We start from the raw sequence: 24,861 nt of genomic DNA on the forward strand, positions 1-24,861 counted from the left end.
AGAGAGAGAGAGAGAGAGAGAGAGAGAGAGAGAGAGAAGGGAAGTGGTAAAATCGGGGAAAGACGAAGATAAGAAGAAAGAGATGAGGTGGGAGGAGATGAAGAAGGAGAAGGCGCACGAGAGAGTATATACCTACGAATAGAGAAACGTGTGCTCACTGCTCGCGTATTCAGTTACGTCCGGTGCGTCGAAGCGTCGGGACGCTTCCGCGTTTTGTCTTGCGAAGCACAGTGATGGAATACGACGCAATGTATCGCTAGATCATTTTGGAAAACGAGGGTGATTTACTCGCGAATTAAACAATTGAACGATTGATTAAGTTTTCTCCTCTTCCTCCTCTTTCTTTTCTTCTCCCTCGGCCGGCCCTCCCACCGCTTTCGACGCTTGAAAGAAGATTGTGAGAATGAAGAGCCGCGCAGGGATCCAGGCACGAATTGCCTCAACAATTTATTAATTTTATTAGATGAATTGAGGATTAATGAAAAGATTAGTGAGGATGTTTTTATTTATTCATCAAGAATCTTGTTGATTTTTTTTGCACTTTATTTTGTATCGATTATTTTATGTGTCAGTGCATGATGGTCTTATGTGATCTTATGGAAGAAAAATATAAAGAAGCATGACTGTACTAACAGAAAATGTATGTCAAAGAATATATATAAGAATGGATTCCAGTAAAATGATCTCTCTTAACAGAATTAATATAAGCGAAACTAATATCGATTTGTTCAAATATCGATCTTGTTACACAAGACTCAATATTATATTATTACATCGACATAATGTTTCTTAACTTAAATCCCATAGAAAAAAAGACCATCATAATAAATAAAAAATTATTGTATATACGATTGTGAATTGAAAAAAAAGATTGAGGGCAAAAGTGAAAGATAAAGAATCGATTTTAATTATAGTGCGATTGCAATTATGCATTATCGCATGATGATCGAATGGAAAGTGCATGGTAAAGATGTAATTTGTCGTGAGGAATAATCGGGAGGGCAGACTCGGATGACGCTAGGACGTCACGGGGGTCGCGACGACCACCGGCGGCATCATGGCGTGTATCAGGGCGCCAAGATCCGTGCGCGGTTCTATCGACGACATCAAGGCCGAGTCCACACGTAATGTTGTGCAGGTAATTCTTTTCTTCGACTCGTATCTTTTTCGTCGAGAGATGTCAAATATGTTTATAACTGCTTTGCAAATCTATCGACATCTCTTTACACACAAATTTATTATATTATTACCACTATTTTTGATATAGTAGAAAAGCAGTTAAAACAATTAAATGTATTTAAACATATTAAAAATAGATTCAGAATAAATAAAACAAGACAATTGTGTGTGAAACAATCGTTTTGCCAACCATTGAAGATATAATAAATCCATAAGCGTTTATATTGTATGTTCCGTAAAAAAATTCATTTATCACAAACATCTTGAGTGATGAATATCTTATAAATGGTATTTTAGATATCTTATATTTTGCAATTTTTTTTTAATACTTAAGAATATAATTAAATCATTATTTTTTAAATAACATTAACATTTTTAACAGTTTCAAACAATAATCTATTTTATATTATGCCAAAATTACAAATACTATAGACATCTTGGCTTTTGTCTCAATGAGTCTCTTTAATACATATGTTTCGCTCGATCTTGCTTCAGCAGTGAGAGAGAAAGAGAGGGGGGGGGGGGGGGGGGGCATCATTTTTCTCTCTCTACTAAAATACTCCGGGAAAACCCAGAGATTCTATCGGAAAAGTGGGAAAAGAATCGGCGACCCCATCACGACTGCCGTAATAATGGCGACCTGAGATCATGAAGCAAAACTCTCCGCGCGTCCCTTCGTACCGCTCGTCTCTTTGCGCGCTCAAAAATAGTACGCGATGACTAACTCTCTTCTCTGCTCACTCTCTGCGTGGCTGCTCCTCTGTTCTCCTCTTCCTCTCTCGTCTGTACGACAACCAAGTTTGTGTCCCCTTGCGCTTTCCATCGTCCAGAGCTGTGCGGCGGCTCTTCGGTGACTCGAGAGCTGCTCGCTCGCTCACGCTGAAAAGCCTGGCGCTTCGCCAGCGCGGTAAACGCGTCAGGACAATTCATGCTTCCGCGCGTGATTTATATCCTCGATGCTCGCTTATAGTATAGATATAAACATATCAAAAAATTAATAGATATCAATAGAAGACAATAAAATTGTCTTGAGAAATATTATCAATTGTTTTTACATATATCTAAATTGAAAAAGTATTGCATAGATTATAATATTACAAATAGGTAAAAGTGTGTTATGTTGATGTAAACAAGAAAAATAATTGTCATGACGTATAAAGCTATAATAAGGAAAATAAAATATAAACATAAATTTTTATATAAAATTTATATAAATTTTTATAATTTTATGAAAAATTACAAAATATTTTAGATGGAAAAATAAAAACTACGCGCAGTTATACAATACTCTTTACTAGTAGAATAAAAAAATAGATTGTTTCTATGCCAATATAAAAATTCACAGTGAAAAATCTTGTGAAATAATTAACAGCGCGAATATACAAAATTTGAAATTTACACTTGATAAAAAGTAAACATCTGAGTAATATCGATTTGGCGACACATACCTTTCTCTCTCTCATTTGACGTTTACAAATTATCCAAGAATTTTTCCGTTTCAATATCCGACAAATAAATGTGAAACATGCACGATGACAAAGTAGTGACAGTCAAGCACCTGCGACGCAATAAAATATCAAGTAAAAAAAAGAGAGAAAAAGAGTAAGAGAAGGAAGAAGAGTTGCGTGTTAATAAACGTAAGTGTACACTTGCACGAGGTTGCAATCAGCGGGAGATAACACCCACATGACGTATAGGTCGCCGCGTATGATGAAAATGCAAATGGATGCGTCGCGCGTCGTGCTGTTTTAGTCGAAAGAGAAAACGACAGAAAAAGAGAGTTTGCGGAGCTTCGCGGTCAGCTGCAAATGCATTCAATTTCGTCGACACACGCCGGGCACCTGTCGCGCATTATGCGAATAGGCGTCCTCAGGACTATCGAAACTAGCGATGTCATCAACGACACACTAATTGAAATTCTGTATGGTGATCGAAAATTTGCCATGTAATTGATACGATTTATAACATAATTAGAGTGATGCAATAACCGAGATTTATATATGTTCTAATTAGAGGTGCGACTTGAATTCACGATGTTATGATAAAGCTTCGTCGCATAATTGGCGGAAAACTTGGATTGCAATATAATATTATATATGTATATTGCGTTAACAAGGAGAATGACTCTATCTGGGCAACAAATTAACTGCGTTCGACATACTAATAAGATAAATTAAATCACAGGATTACAACAGTAACGTGATAGACTTTCGAAGTGCACTTTGTCCGTAAGTGCTCGTTAATGCATTTCTCCATACTTTAAAGTTTAATTCATTCACTCGCTATGAAATGGCTATGTACGATGCGCGCGCGTGTAATTTTCTTATTTCATACGTAAAGCTCTCTAAAGATATTTTTGCTAATTTTTTAATTTTATTTATTATCTTATATATCTATTGGAATTTTTAAGTAAAATTTATACAATATATTATTTTCTTTTATCAGTATTATTTGCTATTTTTCCTCACACGTATTTTATGGCACAAAGAATAAACATTTACAGAATAATAAATTGTAAAGTACATACTTGTTGAATACAAGTATAATTTGATATGTCAAAGAAGCAACGAATATATTTTTTGAGGTGAAAAGATTTCTTTATTGCGCTAATTAGCATTCTTTATTTTTCCCATTTTCTGCAGTAACACGCGCGCGCGAGATCAATTTGATCAGGTTTGATTGGCGCCTACAACAATATTATCAGAAATTTTCCAAAATTATTCTAAATATATAATATTTAGGAAGACAGATAAATAAATACATAAGAAAGTAAAATTATTTATTTTATATTTATTTTTAATATAATAAAATGTAAGTAATTTCCTTTTTATTAAAAAATTTTCAATAAATTTTCAACACAGAAAAGTAACGAAGTCTGCGAAGAATTGAAGTTATTTGTCATTTTTGTTAACACAAATGTCCGTAGAGCTGAAACGAGCGATGAACAAATAATCACCTTATGCGGGACGAAGAAATAATAATCGATCGATCGATCGACTATTAGAGTTCTCTCCTCACGATGTTTGCTGTCTACAAGCTATTCGTTATTCATTCCTCTCTCTCTCTCTCTCTCTCTCTGTCTTTTTTCTTTCTCTTTTTCTTATGGTCGCCTTTAATTCATTGAGCTACTATCTTAAGAGTCAATCGATCAATTACAATGATTGCATAAAACGCGACGTAATTAAGAACGCGTGCAATTTTTCGCATTGATTCATTCCACAAATATTTTTATTAAGATGCAAAAAATAATATTGAAAAAAAATATTCTAAACAGAACAACTTAAACATTAAAATTACTTCGAAATTATGTATGTATATTTGTATTTAAAGAGAAAAAAAATATTACTTATTTATACAATATTATAATAACTAATAAGAAAATGCCTTTAACGGTGGAGCTCGATGAAACTACTGCAATAATATCACGAGTTAAATTATCTAGCAATTTAACAATTTTGATGCTCTTGGATCTTAATAATGTTGAACGGCATATTAAAATGAATGAAAATCTGTAAATAATTAATTTCTATTGCGGAAAATATTACCTCGGCCGGGAGTCGAATCCAGATCTCTTACATTCTCGCACGGAATTGTGCGCAAGAGTGAAAAATTTTTTGGCGCGTGATTTAAAAGACTATACGTAATATATCAATTCACACGGAATTATAATTAGCACCTAAGATCCAGCTCGACCGTTAAAGGCATTTTCTTATTGGTTGTGTTTCTCACATGTACAATCTTATAAGATTTAATATTTAAATATTGTACAATACTAATATCTCTTAGAATATATATAATACATTTATGATATATAGGCGTATATATTATTTTATACAATTATTTATTATATGATTATTTTTGGTTATTCTAGATCTATACAGATTGGGCGAATTATTATTTGGAACGAGGGGGTTGCAAGAAAAGAGTGACCGATCTCCAGGCTGATCTCTGCGACGGTGTCCTTTTAGCTGATTTAGTAGAGGCTGTCAGTAAGTATTTTTTGCATACTCTCCTCTCTTTTTAAAATGTAACTAAATAAAAATATGTTTGTGATAAAACTAAATAAAATATTTACAAAAAGAAACAAAATTCGAAATGTTCGTGAAATACATATTTGCAGATTTTTAAATTAATTATATTCTTAAATGTTAGAATTTTCTTATTTATTTATTTAAATTTATTTAATACAAAAAAATTGAAAAAATTTATATTAGAGTTGCTACAGTTTATTAATAAAAATTGAAATGTGCGAAAAAGATTGAGTGGCGGCGAGCGATAGCGTGATTTGCACCTAACAGTATTGGATCATTTATGGCATTGGACAGTTATCCGTAACACATAAATCGACACTAAAGTCATTAGTGCATAGGATACAATAGTCACGTGCCATACGCGCGTGCATGCATTTCACTGTGTCCATTAGTCAGTTAAATGAACGAGGAATTAAGACACATATTTTTATTTCAGCTAATCAAAAAGTGATCGACGTAAATCGAAAGCCAAAAAGCGCCCAACAAATGGTGAGTATCTTTAAAATCTTTGTATAAAAGTTCATTATATTCAAACGAAGTACATTATATTGAGCATTAACGTAGCCTTTTATAAGAACGCTTTAGTTAATTAAAATTTATATGTATTTATAGAAATAATAATAATGTTTAGGATAAAAATGCCAAGTTTATTTTTAATTACAGAGCAAAAATAAATTATAATAAATATATTTTATTGTTGCAACACGCGCGCGTATGCAAAATGGTTCTTTATAATCTTATATAAATAAATACAAATAAAAAAATAAGATATCTCAACCATAAAATATATTTTCTAATCAAATTTGATAGAATATACTCTTTTTGTCTGTTAGTATATGAAAGGAGAAAACACTAGATTATAGAAAAAAAAATAATCGAATGTGAAATTCACAAGATTTGATATTTGATGCGTGGATGCTCCGGATCTTCCTCCGGAGAAGCAAATTTAAGAACCAGCATGCACGAGCGCAGTCCTTTAAAAATAGAAAGCTCACAAGCTCGCTCCTTCTTTCTCTTTCCTCGCTTCAAATACGTAGATAAAATCCATGGAACTGTACGTACGGTGCACCATAGATCACCGTCCGCATCTTTTCGAAATATTTAGATATAACGCGCAGAAAAAAACAGATGTGATTACGTCTCTTGCGGCACGTTCTGATTCTCTTTAAGAAATATTTCAATATCTATTTTCATAATTTTAAATCTTTATTTTACTTGATTTTAATGAGTATTTATATTTGTCCAATTATTTTTGATATATTTCTTCAGAAATTTAAAATTTTATTTTTTTCAATTCTGATTTTAAAACGCATTGATTTTAAAGTTATATTTTTTTTTTGATAGTTTCTATTATTAATTTCAGTTAATAATTTAATTCCAATATTATATTACAATATGTATTTTTGTCTTAATTAAAATAATTTACTAATTAGTTTTTAAATTAAGCATTACATTACTATAGTATTATTATAATATCTTTAGCTACTATATCTAAAAATAAATTTACGAAGTCATATATCTTCTCGCTTTATACATGCGCGTATCTCATTTTACAAGATGTAATTTTTCGTCATAATGTGCGTAATAAATATATTTTGTGATAACATCATAAAGATAAATCCATGCTTCTGAACTGAGAAAAACGGTTATACTTGGATTTCACTTAACATTTTAATTACTGTTTTACGAATACATTACAACAAAAATTCGATCAGAATCGCGCCTTACATAACCTCTGACACGCATGTTTTTTACCGCACACACGATTAAGTACCTGGCTTTCGCACAGATTCCGCTGTTTGCACAATCAATTAAAAGTTGTTAATTATAACGTCTCGTTACATCCTCGTACATAAATTGTCTCGATTACTTTTATTTCATTTTGCAACAGGCACGACATGACACTTGAATTTTTCTTGCACTAAAATTAAAAATTGTTTTTATGTATATTTTCTCACAATTAATTTTATTACTCTCTAAAAAGATATAATTATTTAATAGAGTGAAATAATTGAGCTTGTTAAATAATTTATTGCTTAATGAAGAATAAAATTAACATCATAATTTGAGAAATGAAATATAGGTATTATAGATAAATAACCTTTTTTCACAATTAATTATTTTAGTATTTAAAGATGAAAAAATTGAATTACCTTTTTATACTTTAACACTTGCGAAAGAGAATATCCGATAGAATTTTGAAATGTTATGTCTATCTTCTCTTTTTCTATAACATTATAAGGACTCTATCTCACTGACAGTCTTTCAACTTGTATCCCCTAAGGAAGAACATCGCACGTTGACTCAGGATTATGCAAATTGGAAACATAAGGTGGCATCATCCTACGAGAAACAGAGAGAGAGAGAGGGGGGAGGGGGGGAGGGAGAGGAAGAGAGATAGTATAACTCGACTACGCATTTCGATCCATCCATCCGGATGTGACGTGTCTCGTTTTCCCGACGAGATGCACTCGAAATCCATAAAACACAATGTTCTCTCGTTTTTCTTTTTTCTCATTCTTTTCTCTTTTCTTTCCATTCAAACGTAGTAAATATTCTCACATAGTAAATATTGACGAATTAAAAATTAGAAGCATTCACGTTTTTCCATTCTGCTCTCAGTTTATTATACTTATAATACAAGTAAATTCGTTTCTTTAGAAGTTAGATAAAACTATTTAAAAATTGGGAAGCAATAAAATTTAGAGAAATTATATGAATAAATAATATAATGTTATTGTGATTATAAAGTATGGTTATATAAAATAATATATAAAAACATTCTATAAAATGACAGTAGAATTTAATTTCATTCTTGATAGTTGAACAGTGTTGTGTCACTTTTTAGTTCTTGACAGAAACTCTATAGTTTACTGGGCCAGGAAACTTTGTGCATAATTTTTAATATAGGTGTAGTATTTGCTTTGCTAAGTATTCCATATTACTTTAGAGTATGGTACTTTGAGGTGACGTAAAGCTTTCCGAAGTCTTTTCTCGAGTTTCGTTCTTACCCTCAATCGAGTGTACGCGTACTGCAGAAACGAGTCTGTAGTCAGCCTTGTAGACGTCGCCTTTCCAATTTCGCGGTGTCGAGGGTGGACGCTAAGGAAAGGAGAAGGGCTCTAGTCTATAATTAAAGCAAGTCGAACACACGCGCCATGTGTATAGGGTGATTCATGTAAATGATAAGTAAAGATAATCCATCGAGGAAAAATAACGTAAATCGATCAGTCGTCATTTTGTTTAAAAAAATTTTTTAATATTAAAAATATTTTTTGTTATAATAATTTTAATATATAAAACAAAGAATTTAAACTATAATTTCAATAAAGTATAAAACTTTTTGAAATATGTATATAATTATTATTAAATATTCAATTTTGAAACATATTAAATTTTAGGTTTGACGTTAAACGTATATTTGATTTATTTTCTTATTGTTTTATTGATTTCATTGTGCCTTCAGCGATTTGTGAAACAGCTTGTAACCGATTCGAGAATCACGTGTGTTTTCCTTTCGGGACCACGCTCAGCACGCGACTTGCAACTCGTCGTCGGTTTACAACTCGTACACACTCCTACGATAGCGTACAAAATGAAACGTTCTTCGTTAGCTACGTAAACCGGAAGCCCGATGATTGCATAAATCGGCTTGCAACATTATATGTACCAATGTATGTGCATGCGAAGATACAATTCATTCTTTCTTTTTTAAACTGTCATATCAGTTCTTTAATCAATCTTTATTTATTAAAAAAAAATCTAAAAATAAATTACCAGAGATTTAAAATAGATTTTAAATATCAATATAAAAAATTGAAAGTTTATTTAAAAAATTTTTCTTTTAGAATATGTAAAAGAAAAATCAGAATTTGATTACTTGAATTTGAAATCTCTTTTTTCTTTTGTTGGGTTCTTTTTGGGTTGATTGTGGGCAATCTCATTTGATTGTGAGCATTTAAATCGACAATGTTAATATTTTTTGCCGAAAAGGTTTCTTTAATATGCATATATAATATTTGATCGCGTGTGGTAGAATCGGGCTGATTCTCGTCTTCGCACTATCCTTCGATCGTCAACATTGTTTTGATGATTAAAAGAGTCGGCTAAACTGAAGTTTAAACCGGAACCGGCATGGCGTCTTTGGCTAGCCAGTCGGCCCATTGCGATCTATTTCTATTTCGCGGATAATCCACTCTCTCGAGATAGCGAGGATGAGTCATTTCATATATATTAGTCAAGCATCGCACCGGTCTCCCTAATTTCCTCACAACGATAATTTATGAATAATACGGATTGTCCTAGATTTCGTTTGCTGGATTATTTCAAGTAAACTTTAATAGAGAATTAATTATTAAGAACATTAAAAAAAATAATATTTAAATATTAAATCTTATAGGACCGTATATGTGAGAAACACAACCAATAAGAAATAGCTTTTAACGGTCGAGCTGGATCTTAGGCTATAATAATTCCGTGTGAATTTATGTATACGTGTATGTAATCTTTTAAAAAATTATAATTCCTAATTAAAAAAATAATTTAATTACGAATAATATTATATAAATTAATTTTGATAACTTTTTTATTTAACGGTATAATTAATTACAACGATATAATTAATAATATATGCTAAAAGGTACTTTATTTTTAAGTATATAGAAAAAAATTTGAGTTAAAAAAAATTTATGAAACTTGAATATATAAAAAAAATAAACACGATGCATAATATATTAAAATATTTGAATTTTATAATTATCATATATGTATATTCAAATATAGAATATGCAGAATCGTAATGTAATTTATTTATAATAAGGTAACACTAAAGTGTCGAAGACCGCTGCTATACGTTTGAGTAAACGTAATTTGACAAGTAAACACTCGAAAATCGATCACTGGTTGTTTAAATTAGAGAAACGCGAGCAAGTGTTAGGGGAGACATGTAGGATGCTAATGGTAGAATATTGAAAACTTCGCAGTTCGTCGCAGGTGTCCTAGATAATACACATGTATTTCGTGAGTGGTAAAAGGGAAGAGATCGAGGGATGAGAAAACGGAAAAATATAGGCAGGGTTTTTTAATATAAAATAGCTTTATAGAAAAAAAAAAAAGAAGTATTCGAGGCTGTAGTTAATCTTTGAACTAAAAAGTTGTATAATATAAGATGTTCTTGAAAATCTATAATAAAAATTTATATTACCGATTTTTACTTTTTATAATTTTAATTTTTTTTAGATTAATTAGTTTAAATTTCTAATTTATTTTTAATAAATTATAAATTAAAATATGTTTAAAATTATAATTTATAAATCTATTATTCTAATATATGTATACATTAATGTTCTAGATTAATTCTCTTTGAATTCACTTTAAATTGAAAGAATTTACCATTTTAGATTATTCTTTCTTTTGGAATAAAATACGATTTGTCACCGAATTAGTCATCAGATTTGACAATAACTCGATTTTCCCACGTAAAATTTCTTGCGCAAAAGGTGTGATCGGTTACACTCTGTTGTATTATTCAATTAATATTAATTACTGCGCTTAATTGTGCCTTTGTATTCATCATGAAATTAACGATTAGTACAAGAGAAAAAATGCAAAATTCAAAAAGGCAAACAATGCACCTACACGATGTGCAATTTTCGATCCAATGCATCTTCCTTTAATTAATTAATGTTTGGTCGCGTAGAATATCTTCTAGATGTAACCATCTACCTCATCTCTATTGATTCTCCACGCGGACGTGACTTTGCGAACAACTCAAAATGATGCTGAGAATGCAATTTTCTCTTGAACGTTACGCATTCGTACATTTTTAGATTCTTGACAATTCATGTTTTTAACCACATTTCGATATTGCGACCATTTATTTCCTCTGTCTATATAATACAAAAATTATATTTTGTCAAGGAAAAATTTTATTTTGAGTCATAGCTTATATTATACAATAGGGGAGAATGTCCTAAATCGGACCGTCTTCCAAATCGGACCTTTTTTAATTTGAATAAATACGGTTAAGCAGATTTGTGCGTGCTATTTATAATGTAAAATCCTTATAAGACACCGAACATGTGACAGCAGTTTGGAACTATGAGTTCGGATTGGAAAATGCATTTTTGCATTTTCCATTATACACAGGTAAAAGATACGTCAAAATGGTCTGAAGCAAAAATGAAGGACATTAAATAATCTTTCGAACGGCACCATTGGTTTTATGATCAGACTTTATTTACGCCTTATAGAGAACAAAAACTGCAAATAGGTCCGATTTATGATAGACAATTAAAATTATTTAATGAACTCTTTATGTATAAGTCAATAATTTTTATCATATTTGTATACACTTTAGAGTAATAGATTTTGTGTGATGAGAACTTAAAAATAGTGTAACGTATATCCGAGTATTTCCGGCCATTTGTCAGCGCACAAGCGAACGAGTTTGTTTTCAAAAGTTAATGACGTTCCTGCGCGAGCCGATAAACTGTTACATTGTCGGCTGGCAGCCTAGTGTGTTCGTGAAAGATTCAGTAATTCGCGGATGTCTTGGTGAATGAGCCTACCGCAGAAAAAAAGCCTCGCCTCTCCCGGATCCCACCAGTATAGTAGTGCACAGAATACACAATGCCGAGTAAATTGGATGGAAATACACGGATCAAAAGAGTGCAATGGTCAGTGCTCTTCCTGTTTCTTTACACGTGCGCGTAACTCAGATTCTAAGATTGCATTAAAAAACGATTGATTATGTAATACGATCTTTTAACATTCTTATATAGCGAATCTCAAAAAATCTTTTAGAATATCTCTCAAATTAAAAAAAAATATTAAACTGAAAAATTCGAAAGTCTTGAAATTTTTAATCTTTTTTTTTATTCGATTCTTTCAATTTTTTCATAAAAATAAGTTTTTTAAAGCAAATAAATACCGATGAGAATATGTCATAATGTGGTAAAGTTAGATCTCGGATGCTTCTCTATATAATTGCGTGTGAATTTATATACTACGTTTGTAGATTCTTAATTACGCGTCGAATTTTTTCAGACATGAAACGCAACTCTATTAAACTATCGTAGTAATATCACGAGTTAAATTTTGACTAACAATTTAACTATTTCTTTTTATGCCCTTTGCGCATCTTTCGATCTTAATAATATTAAATGACATATTAAAATCTGTAAATCGACATATTAAATCTGTAAATCGTTAATTTTTCATTGTGAAAAATATTACCTTGGCCGGGAGTCGAACCCGGATCTCTGGCATTCCGTGCAAGTTTTTTATATCTAGTCAATAATGGAGTTTGTCTTAAAAATCGATATTCATAAACCATATCATTTGATTAAAAATTTTTGAATCTATTTGATTCTTTAAATGTTTTCCATTTTTTGTCACATCTAGTCAGTAATAGTTATCTTAAAAATTGTTCCCCATAGACAATGTCATTTGATTGAATATGATCATATTAAAAATAAATTAACGACGTATCGGTGAGATATTATAGATACGACGATGAACCCCACTCATAATCCGCGAACCACGTGGATACCTGGATTCTCCACACTTGGAGCACGCTCCCACTACCTGTCGATTGCTTCTTCCTTCCTCCTTCAACCTTCTCTGTAGGTCTGACAACGCGGTCTCTGCTCGGCCAATTGCGGTGTGGCTTACCTCGACCTCGTGTCCCTGTATGTTCTCTCTGTCTGTCGTCGCTTAGTGTCCTACGAGTGATTCAGCAGCGTGGATGCTGCATCGATTCTCATAACCAGAAAGCGCGCGAAATACGTGAATAAATAAATCAATTAGTTTTATTGCATTGTGCTATTGCGATGATAATTAGTTAATGGTCAAATTGCCGATTGTGCGTTTTGTATACCTTATTATATTTAATGAAGAAACTCAGAAGAAGTTATTGTTAGGTAACATTAAATTTTCTATTAATTTAATCTCTAATTTTATATCAATTTAATTACTACTAATTTTTCATACTCATTTGATTTCTTAATATTTTGTACTTATTTATTTATGAATAATTAAAACACTTTTGAGACTATTAAAAATTAAACCTGTAATTCCTGTACGAACGTTAATGTGCCATCGAATTTTTAATGTAGAAAAACTAATTCTCCCACTTGCGATCGATAAATCTATATTTATTGAGACAAATATCAACTTAAAAACTAATTTACGTGTTTGCAACATAAGCAAGTTCAAAATACGAGTACTTCTCAGATATGCCAAGCATGTGTTCTCCGTCTACTCGTGGTTAATGTTCCATAAGTGCTCCAACGATAGCACGTGCCAAGTGATGATCCGTTTTACTTCCCTATGTGATTCTTGTTCTCGCTCTCCGTTTTCTTTGAATGAAAAAAATTATTAATCATTCGGCACGTATTTGCTTTCATCTCCACGAACGATCATTCGAGCACTCGAGTTGATAATCGCCATCATATGATGCGAATCAATATCGGTCTCTAGTAGTTGCAGGAAATCTCGCAAATGAATTTACTATTTCAAATAGAGTGTATTCATTTTAAAGTATTGTATATGTATATGTTTTTAAAAGAGATTTCTCGAATATTTTATATTTTGTTTGTTAAAAAATTAAATAAAAAAATTAAATGCACAAAATTATTAATGAATAAACTGGTGTTATAGCTCTTTACTTCTCATTCGTACAATATGCCATGAGGTCACAATAAGCAATAAAAGATTAACGGCGTCGGAATACCGTAGTTCTGACGACGCGGCGCGGCGCGGCGCGGCGTAAGAAACTCAAAAACCAATTCCACAATCAATTATTCTGTTCTTCGAAAAAACTTTGTCTCCAATCACACACAGAAAATTTGCTCAAAAATCTCATGCTTTTGTTTTATGCTATTTATGATATTTTATTTAAATCTGAATTTTTATTTATTGAGAATTTGATATCTTGTCATCTTTCACCACATCTACAAAATATTTCTTGCGGATATAGATGTTTGTATTTACTAAGAATATAATAAAGATAGCTTATTAACTGCGAGCTTTAATCTTATATTTCGGGATTCGGTTAATCGAGTCTAGACGAGAAATCGAAATAACGGCTCGACAAAATCACAGAAGATCGACTGTGTTGCCACTGTTCGCTCGCAATGAACAGGCTTGGACGACGAGCTCATTAACTCATAAAATTGAACGGGCTGAGTTGTCAGTCAAAGAAACAGCGACACTCGCGCGCAGTTAATAAAGCGGCCGTTAATCGGCGACGACGATGACAACATACACTGTAGTGGATTCCTCTCAACTAAGTTCGACCCTTTAACACCCGAATTGCATTCGTCGCATTCGCTAGACTGCCTAACAAACTCTTTCCAAGCTCGTTTATCTTGTACGAATGTATTCTTGGTGAAAATACCTCATTATCGCAGAATCCACAACTTTAAGGCAAGATTAATCACGAGAATTTTTAGAAACACAATTAATTATATATTAACATAAAACAGATAATTATTAATACATTATGGAAAAAGTAATACTAACAAAAGGTATTAGATTGAAGAGAGAGAGAGAAATAGTTTATTAACAATATAAATAATGAAATATTTCTTAATTTAGTACAATTTAGTACTAAACATATTATTAAAAGTCTAATGAGAAATATATAAATGCATAAATTATAATCCATTATATTATCTTTAATGAGGATCAAATAATATAAGACCTTTTTCTCATTTTAAATTTATGTTGAAACATAAACTAACAACTAGATTTTTTTCAATAATGAATGAGATTAATTATGTGAATTAACTAACATCTTTAAAATTGTATATATCTGATGAATGTTCACACACGCGGATTCTTACGTTATTTTTCTAAATTCTACATGTATTTGTCTATAATGTGTAATTTTTTATTGTTGATCTCTTATATTTTTGAATAATTGAATTTAATCAAACCATTTGCGCTATGAAAAGAAAGATAAGCATAATCGTGTGAGCGCGAATGGGAAATAAACGATGGCTTCGTGTGACCCGCGAGTGCGTTTTATTAAATTATTATCGCCGTTTACGAGTTCAGAGCCCGTTCCGGCTTGGGCGATGCTAGTATATAAATGACCACGAGATCGACAATGTCAAATTGCCTCTTAAAACGAGCGTAAAGTAAATTGCATAAGTGGCGAGGTATACGCTGGTCAGTCGCAGTGTCGTCCCCGATGTGCACTACTACTGTATGTACATGTCATATTTGTAGTATATGCTGTATCCTTTGTGATACCTGCGGTCACATACCTGCGTCTCGCCGTGATTTCTCGCGTAAATCGTTGCCGACTTCCGCCGCCACGGAAAATTGCGGGTACCTTATTATGACGCAGCCTTGAAGTGGGAAAATAGACAATTATCTTGTCTTGCGTTCAACAGCATTCACATACACACGCGTACATAATGCTGCAGGAATATTAGTAATAATTGTAGCAAAAAGTAATTAGGTTTTACTTTCTACGAGATTAAAAGAAAATTACTTATTTATATTATACACATTTATTATATTCATATTACAATTCACACATTATACAATATGTTATCGATATATTAATTAACAATAACATTGAACCGCTAATTTGTATATATAATTGATTTCTCAATTTTTAAAAATTAAGACAGAGAGATCAAACTCTACATATAGTATGTCATAATATATTCTAGGTGAAATCAAACACACTTCTTATCTCCTCTTCTGCAACTATTCGACCTCGTAAATCATTCTGTACACGCATACCGCGCGCGTCGAGCATCGCTAGTGAACATCACCCTGCAATCGCAAGCCTCTCGATATCCATCAAACGAACTACATTGTACACAGATAGACAGGGGGATCGCGATTGATGTATCTATCTCTAGATCTCTACACTAACGATTTATAATTTTGCTGCTCTTTTCACAAGCAAACGCGTGTAAATTCCACGCCTCAAGCGGTTCGAATCCGAAATTTAGGCACTGGTACGTGCCGCAAGCACGATTACAATTATCGCGATCGTCGATTCGCGGTATTTCGCGTATGCGAATTTGCTGTTATACGGTGATTGCGATTCTGTTGATATTGTATTACGAAAGCTTTGTTGAAAATCATTGTGGCTCAGTTGATTTCACGAAAATTAACGATCTGTTTTGAGATTCGTTGGATTTTGGCTGTGTAAAGAAAATGCATTTATAGAAATAAAATAAATTTTTTTTTTATTATCGCCCAATTTTTGTATACATATAATAGTTTTATACGTATAACTGTCGTTTTTTCACATATATTTTTCATTCATTTTTTAAAAAATTTGATAAATAATTTATAATGAAAAAAGATTTGTAAATTTTACGAAGTCCATTAATAAAATAATTTTTGTGTTACAAATATATATAATTTAAAACTAAATAAATTAAATATAAATTAAATTTGAAGTTTCGCGCGTTTACTTTAAATGAATAATTTATTAACGTTTAATGATAAATTATTTAAAAAATAGTTTCATGATAAATTCAAACGGATAGCGAATAAGGTCTTTTCCTTTCTCTGAACGACTGGGATGTAGTTACAATTCCAGACATACATTTTAACGAGTTCTGGTGAGTTGCTGGAGTCAGTTTTTCGCCGAAGGATCGAGTCATCCGCGCTTGCGAATTTCAACGCACGTCCGATCAAATTGCGGTAGGAGATCGAGATAGAAAGGCATGGGCACAGGAGCAGTCTTTTAACGGTACCGAAAATGGAGAATCAAACGTGCAATGTAGTCACGAATCTTTGCGTATAATCTCTATCAATCTCGCGCAACGTCTCATGCTTATACATGTAATAATGCTTATAAAAGTAATGTTGAATAGATTAGAGTTGATACGAATGAATTTAAATGTAAAGAATTTTAAGAAAAATCGCAAAGATGTCACTATACTGGAAGGAGAGAGAACACATTAGTAATATTTTCATAAATTTTAAAAAATATCTATTATAATATTTGAAACATTTTTTTAATAGAATTAAGTTTAAAGTTAAATAAAATCCAACGATGTTTATTTCCATGAGGTGTAAGTACATCGTTATTAAAAATTCCGTGTAATAAAGACTTAAGATTAAACATTTTTTTTCTTAAAAATATAAAATATAAAAATTTTTCTTCTTTTATTTCAATTTCTAGAATTATTCTCGATTTAGTGACATTTATTATTATTTCGCTTCATTAATCAAGAGAATTTTATAACGAAATATATATCTTGTGAATATTTGGTAACGATTTTTATAGTGTATTTATTGACACGGAACGGAATATACAGTCGCTACACAAAGCAGAATTAGTTTGCTAGAAACCGAAGGTCATTTAGGCTGGGTGACACGTGCAGTGTGCATACGTTGCAGTCCGCGACTTAAGGCGCATTGCAGCAGCGAATTGCAGTTTCTGCGATCGTTATCGTTGCTTATTGTGAGTGCTGCGCGCGGTTCTCATCGACGCGCGGATTTTTATCGCAAGTCGTTGTCCGATCGTACGTTGCGGCTCGAAACGAGATTCAAGGTGAGCTTCGATTCGAGAGCATGCGTACACATACGCACGAGCTCGATACGGTAACGCGACTCGTTCCAAAAGACCCAACGGACCTCCGAGCGGTTATTATATAGACCCACATCAGAATATATATCGTTTCTGTTTTTTTTTTATTTGACGCACGGAAAAAAGCATCATCATAATCAAAATTATTCAATTTTGAGATGTCAATGTTCGCGAAATCTAATTAATAAATAGGTTGAGTTCCAGTGACTCAACAAAAATGGAAGCGACAGACTAAAGATTAAAGAATCCGGAAGTTTTAAAATTCCTATACCTGAATTGAAGTGAAAGAGTCACAGAAGAATCAATAAATTTCTTTATAATCTAAATTTCGCAGAATTTATAAGTTCTTGAGAATCGAGGATATCTTCGAAGATGTCTCACCGCACAAGAATCTCGTATATACTGCACTTGGAAAAAATTATATCAAATGAACATAATTGTTTTGCAGGGATTGATATATAAAATAAATTGGTCAAATTTGATCCGTAAAAATTTTTTATTTCATAACTTTTCAAGATATATCATCTTTTCTAAATCAATTCTTACGTGTTTAGGATTGTTTTGCACGAATTAATACGCACGATTTGCTAAGAATCCTATGAACGATTATTATGAGATCCTCCAGATTTTCAAAGCCGTTCATGAACCGTTCATTTTTCGCTACAAATTATCATGCTCCCGTTATACATTCCGCGAATTCTGTCGGTCGTTGTAACCATTAAGCTGGCTTGTTTGGACTCTACTGAATTACACCGGGTGACTCGAAATTTTGATAGTATTGCAACTTTTCTATCTTTAGTTTTGTAATCAAATCCTAAAAACTTAAAAATTTTATCCTTTAATCTTGATATATAAAACCTTAGAAATTTTTATATCTCGACTTCAAAGATTCAGATTTTCTAATTTTAACAACATGGGAATTCTCAAATATTCAGAATTTTATATTTTTAGGTGTCTACATATTTATTTTGACATATAATATACATTGTTCTTTTATATTTATAAGACAAAAATGAAATTGTTCTATATAAAGAGTTCATAAATTAATAATTTTTTTTTATTACGTTATTGTTAATTTAATTATCACTTTGTTATCGCATTATCCCCAGATTTTTATCCTCAGAGTTGATTTTTTAATCTTACTTTAGTTCAATATTGCATGTTCATCATTTTACGATTGATTTTTAAATAATTTTAATGAGAACGAGTGCCAGACAGGCTGTAAATAATTTTCTTCGGCGAAAAATTCCGAATTCACACTATTATGTGGACTAAATTGAAGCACGTTCTCAGCAATAGTTTTAATTAAACCCGCAAGGAGAACGGTAATCTGTACTAATCACGAAATTGATCCGCCACACTTCTTCCAGTCAAACTCTTTCTTTGCCTCGAATAAAAGGGCCGTCGACCCAGCTTTCGGAAATTCCATAAATGATGACAATACGGCATTAATTAAACTTCTCCGTAATGTTGTAAACCAAATAATTAACGCAAAGTCGAGTTTACTTTATATAACTTCACACATATAGCTTCATTTAAACTAAACGTTATGAAAAACACACATGGAATTAAGCAAATTGAGATTTGTTTTTTTTTATTTAAGCCTAATAGATAAATTCTCTTCTTAGTATTTACATTTTAAATTTATACTTTATAATAAATAATTTTATTAATTGAATAATAATTATGTATTGTTAATTACATCTCTTAGTTGAAATAATATTTATAATAATTGAATACTTTTCAACAGCTAAATGTTCTGGTAAATTTAAAAGATACATTTCCGCATATTTAAACATACGCAATTTTGGAATTAGTATGTCCATTATGGCGAGTGTAATCAATTAGATCTGCTGAACGAAGACTGGATTCGTTTCGCCGTTTCGAAGCTGAAGGATCGCGCTAATTGCAGGTTTTAACGAGCATTGGGTCGTCCAGCTGCCGCTTCCATTTCCGGGATGTCGTACGCGGACATTGCGCATCTTCTCTCTCTCAGAGGTGTCTTAGAAAATCAGGTTAACTTCGCCAGGAATTCCCTTTCGCTCTTTCTCAAACCACTATATTAAATCGCGTTCGTTTGGCAAAGAAGTTTCCAGGAAATTTATCTTGAATTCCGTAAACCACCACAACCTCTAATTGCAAATTTTATTACGTGCGATTTAAATGCATTTTAATTATAGATGTTAAATTAATTTTACGCGTTATGGGATATTTTAAGTATTACATTATCAAATTATTATAATGATTTAATATTACATTGATTATCTTTGAAAATTTAATAATTATGAAATATGTCAAAGGAATTTAATATCTTCATATAAGCCATTTATACTGCTATTTAGTCTTTTATTTACTCATTAAAATGTCAAATGTTTACTTGAAAACACGAGAAATGACTTTTTATATACTTGTGTTTAGTTTTTAGTTATTTCTGGAAACTTTCTTTAACATTATCGCGTAAGCGGTATAACATAGATTGTACATGGTTCACAATAAGAAAGTAGATAAAGGGCGATGACTATTTAACTAGGTAAGATGGGAAGAGTATAGAAGGCACGAACAATCTAAAAATATTCTATCCATCCACGTTATCATTTTGGGATTGCAGAAAATGCGTAATGTTTTTTTTTGTAACATTTTTTGTAAACTTTGATATTATGTTTTTGATATTATGTGTATGTTTTCAATTCATTAGGTATTAGCTTTTTTTAATCATTGGCTTTTTTGTTATTAATTTATTAATTCTGCAAAGAAATTTTATAAAGAAACATTAATTAAAAAAGTCATTGAAAAAGAAGCTACACTAATCAAGCACAATTCATAGGTATTTAAAAAACAAAATGATTATAACTGTAATAATAAGAAAACTTTTAGCAACAGATTATGGCAATATAATTTTCCATATCTATAGTTAAAGATACTTTATAAATTGATGCTGTTAGTTTTTAAAATAAAATATAATGTTTCTTTATAGTAGTATCCTCAGGAACGAAAAGACAAATATAATGTAATATATTATTTCATCATTGTCGATATAAAAGATCAAAAAGATGTATAAAGAAAAAAAGAGTCCTTCTATGGCACTCCTTTTCTCTCTTGTTCATTTTCTCCCTCGTGAACCGCAGAAGCGAAGACGTTACCATAAGAGGATATCTCCCACCATATTTGGACCTCGCGACCTCTCTTTCTCTGTCTTCTCTCTCTCCTTTTTCTCTGGGACTGCAGACTCGCGGGCCCCAGGGGTATTCCGAAGGGGATTGTAACTCGCAGATACTTATAACTTACAGTAAACAGTAGCGTATATTTGTATCAGCATTTAATTAATTCCGATTTAACTAATCTTCCTAATTCTTTCCTAAATTATACGTTTTTGTTTATTAAAGCAGTTTAGAAATCTCTCTCTCTCTCTCTCTCTCTCTCTCTCTCTCTCTCTCTCTCTCTCTCTCTCGATGTTTAAAAACTAACTTATTAACAGATAAATGTTAATGATAAAATTGTATACACTATATATTTCGATATACTTAACTTTGATACTTTAATCGATAAAATTGAAATAGAAAATTTCTCAAAAATGTGATAAGACGAATCGAATTTCTAACTGTCAATTATAAATTGTGTTATTTAAGATATTGTACACGTGTATTAAATATTTAATTAAAATAAAAATGGTAGACTAAAATGTTGAGTGCCAAATCGAAAATTTGCTGAAACTGATTAAAGAAATACGTAATTCTGGATCGCAATAAAGCACGAACCACATATGCGGTTTTTTTTACGATGATGATCCTTTACACATCTGAGATAGCGGAATACATTAAAAAGCATCATTGCCATTTACGGTTGTCATCTCACTAGGATAACTTGAAACTACTCACGGTAAAGTTCGCCTTTTGCGATGAGCTGTAAGTCTTTCTGGAGGTATCCTTTTTCGAGACTAATGGATCGTGATAAGGATTCAGGTCTCAATAATACAACATTTAATATCTCCTTCTCCCTGTCTCTCTCTCTTTTTTCTCTAACTTAAAAAAATGAAGTAGCGTGATGTGACGCATTCCGATTAAGTTGTCAAAGGAAGTGATTAAGACAGAGAGGAAGGTCTGAAAACTATAAATGAATTACAAAATATTTTTTATATTCCTCATGCTGTAATTTTAAGTCTATCATATTTTATTTAATTTTTAATGTCAGTTATTTTTTACGTAACTTTTTTGATTGAAATTTTTTAACCGGATCTAATTTAAATTCTACAACTGAATAAAAATGTATTAGAAATGTTACTTGTGTTAATTTTTTAATGCGAAATTATTTCTATTATCTTTAATTTTTTTGAAATATCATAAGTATAAGTATATCGATATAAATAAATTTTTGAAGTTAATGTCTTTGACTTCTAAATTACTTCTTCGTTTTTTTTTATTTTTTTGTTAATGCTTTCTAATTTTCTTATGTAATAAATTTTACGATTAAATTAATATAAGGTGATACCTATATTTCCATGACCAGGTGAGTCATCGATTCTTTCTCGTACTACTCTATAGTGCTTTCATGCCATGGCACAGCTCGTTTTCTGGGCAAAAGCCGGGATCAGAAACAATGGAAACGAGAGGTCGGTAGGCACGCGTGTGTAAGGTAGCTATGATCGCGGCGGTCACGTTTCACTCTTGCGTTATATGTATCGTGTGGTGTACTGTGTGAAAAGTCAGCAAGGGCTTTTGTATGCATCTCCTCGAGGACATACTATACTCTTCCGCTTTTCCTCTCCCACTCTTCTTTACTGTAAAGGATGTTATCTATACCTCCATTCGGTCTTTGATCGCAAAACTGATTTTTCTTTGATATTGAAAACTATTTTCGATAGTTGCATCTTTATTTATACAGAAATGATAAGGGAACTGATTCTTCCTACTTACATTGAAAAAATTAAAATACACATATTATATTTTACGATCAAAATATATAATATTACAAATTAACTTAATAATTTGGAAAACTTTAAAATTTGAAATTTTGCAAAAAGAAAATATTCAATTATTAAGAATAAAAAATATATAAACTTTTACAAGAAAAGCAGCAAGTATCACGTGTTATGAAACCAAAAGACGATCAATAACAAAGCTTCGCATCTGTGTTGTACAGGTTGAAAACGTGAGTTTGTGCGTGGGAGCACTGCGGGCTCTGGGGGCGGATGTAGGAGCCGTGAACCCGGGTGAATTGGCGGCAGGATCAACCCTGTGGCCGGTACTGGCTTTGCTCTTCGCCCTGTCACGCTACAAACAGCGAGCCAAGCAGCTGCAGGATATGCCCAGGTAAGTCACTCCTTTCGATAGAAAAATCAACTAGGTATCATAATGATTATCTAATGATGAAAGCACTATGTTGACAAGAAGATTTTGTTTTAATATACTCTTTTGAAATTGTCGAGTTCGGTTAATTTTTGAAATTTTTTATATTTGAATTTAGATTTTCTTTATTTAAGGTATAGTACTTTTCTTAACTCTTTCTCTCTCTCTCTCTCTCTCTCTCTCTCTCTCTCTCAATTTTTTTTAAGTGTTTCTAAAACTTTCAACATTTAAGATCTTTTGAATTTATATATATTTTAGATTTTTTTTTTAATAATAATCTTTACCCTCATGCAGATTCACATTTTTTCTATCTTTGAAATTTCCAATCGATCCTATTTACCATACCGTTAATAGGTAACCGTAGACTACACCGACTACAGTGACTATTTCCAATCCGGTCTTCTGAAATCGACCATCAGCTTACTGTATAGCCCAACGTCGGTAAAATAGTGATTTACGAATCCGTAGAGATTTTCTGTAGATATATACAAGATCTGTTATAGTAATCGATGGTACTCATTTATCATGGTTTGATAATTTGAAATCATCACAGGCTTCATCAATAATCAAAATATCAATATTGAAAATAATAATAATCAATTTTATATTTGTTATCTAAATATTATTTACGCAGCATGTTTATTAATGACTGGTATTTCACAAAGTTATAAATTTATTGAATTAATTTAAACATCGTTTCAATTATACTGATCTTTTTGTGTTAATCAACTTTTATTAGTCGACAAGGATATACATATGTGACAAGGATATATAAATGAGCGGATTTAAGTTTTAGATTTAATAACGCAGGACGTGTATTGAAAGAAGATTTTTTAAGGCACGATCCGGCTTAAATTAAACTCTGGAATTTGTTATTTTGACGATTGCCGATCACGAATTATTACAGTTCAATAAAACCATTAAATCAGATTACAATTTATCGTTAAACGAGAAATACATATTAATAAAATTAACGAAAAATTTAAAGAACTTTCATTAACTTACACATATATAAAGTTTTTATCGTTTTACAGAAGTATTCTGATATTTTGACGTAACGATTAAAACATGTATTTATGTAGCTGTTTCGGATAATTTTTATTTTATAAAAAAGAAAATTATCTTTAATTTTAATAGTTATGATGTTATTTTTTTTTGTAATTAACATTAAAACTTACATATTTTATGAATTGTTTAATGATACTGTTACATATTCAAATTTTCTAAGTTATTTTGATAATCTCTCTTTTTTTAACCAAGTTCTTTATATTTATTTCCATCGAAAATTAATTCTTTGAACTATTTTATTTAAAAAAATTTTAATTTTCCCCTTTTTTTATGTGATTTGTTTGGCATAGCATTTGTATTTTGTAGTAAACAGGGATCTTTGTGTCGAAAGCTTTGTTTCCTGCCGCGCAGTCGAATCGATACCGACGACATTCTGTGGAACGGCGGCTGGGCAGCGGTGTTCATTAACGTCTGTGTTAATCACCCAGCATATTTCCCTCTCTCTTTTTCTTTGGATGTCTCGTCTACTTCCTCGCGTTGTCGATGTCGAGTAAAGAACATACAGTTATACCAATGTTTCGGCACGCAGAAAACGCGTTTCACGACCGAGAACGAGGCAACTTCAAATATTTTAATTACTCTGCGGTTAATTGCAACAACCCAGAAGAGAGAAAGATGGAAGCGAGATAAAGAGAGAGAGAGAGAGAGAGAGAGAGAGAGAGAGAGAGAG

General features: G+C 31.6%; 1 protein-coding gene across 1 annotated transcript in view; it reads left to right on the forward strand.

Moving 5' to 3' along the window:
* The first annotated feature begins 1,057 nt into the window (after positions 1 to 1,057).
* sick (sickie) overlaps positions 1,058 to 24,861 on the forward strand; it is a 115,831-nt gene continuing 92,027 nt past the window's right edge. The window contains exons 1-4 of the mRNA XM_018539971.1: positions 1,058 to 1,138; positions 5,051 to 5,168; positions 5,647 to 5,699; positions 22,918 to 23,087. Coding sequence (XP_018395473.1) covers positions 1,058 to 1,138; positions 5,051 to 5,168; positions 5,647 to 5,699; positions 22,918 to 23,087 — 422 coding nt within the window. The remainder of the gene's footprint in view (positions 1,139 to 5,050; positions 5,169 to 5,646; positions 5,700 to 22,917; positions 23,088 to 24,861) is intronic.

The sequence above is a fragment of the Cyphomyrmex costatus genome, unplaced genomic scaffold (genome assembly GCF_001594065.2).
Source record: "Cyphomyrmex costatus isolate MS0001 unplaced genomic scaffold, Ccosl1.0 scaffold23, whole genome shotgun sequence".
In the NCBI taxonomy this organism is placed as follows: domain Eukaryota; kingdom Metazoa; phylum Arthropoda; class Insecta; order Hymenoptera; family Formicidae; genus Cyphomyrmex; species Cyphomyrmex costatus.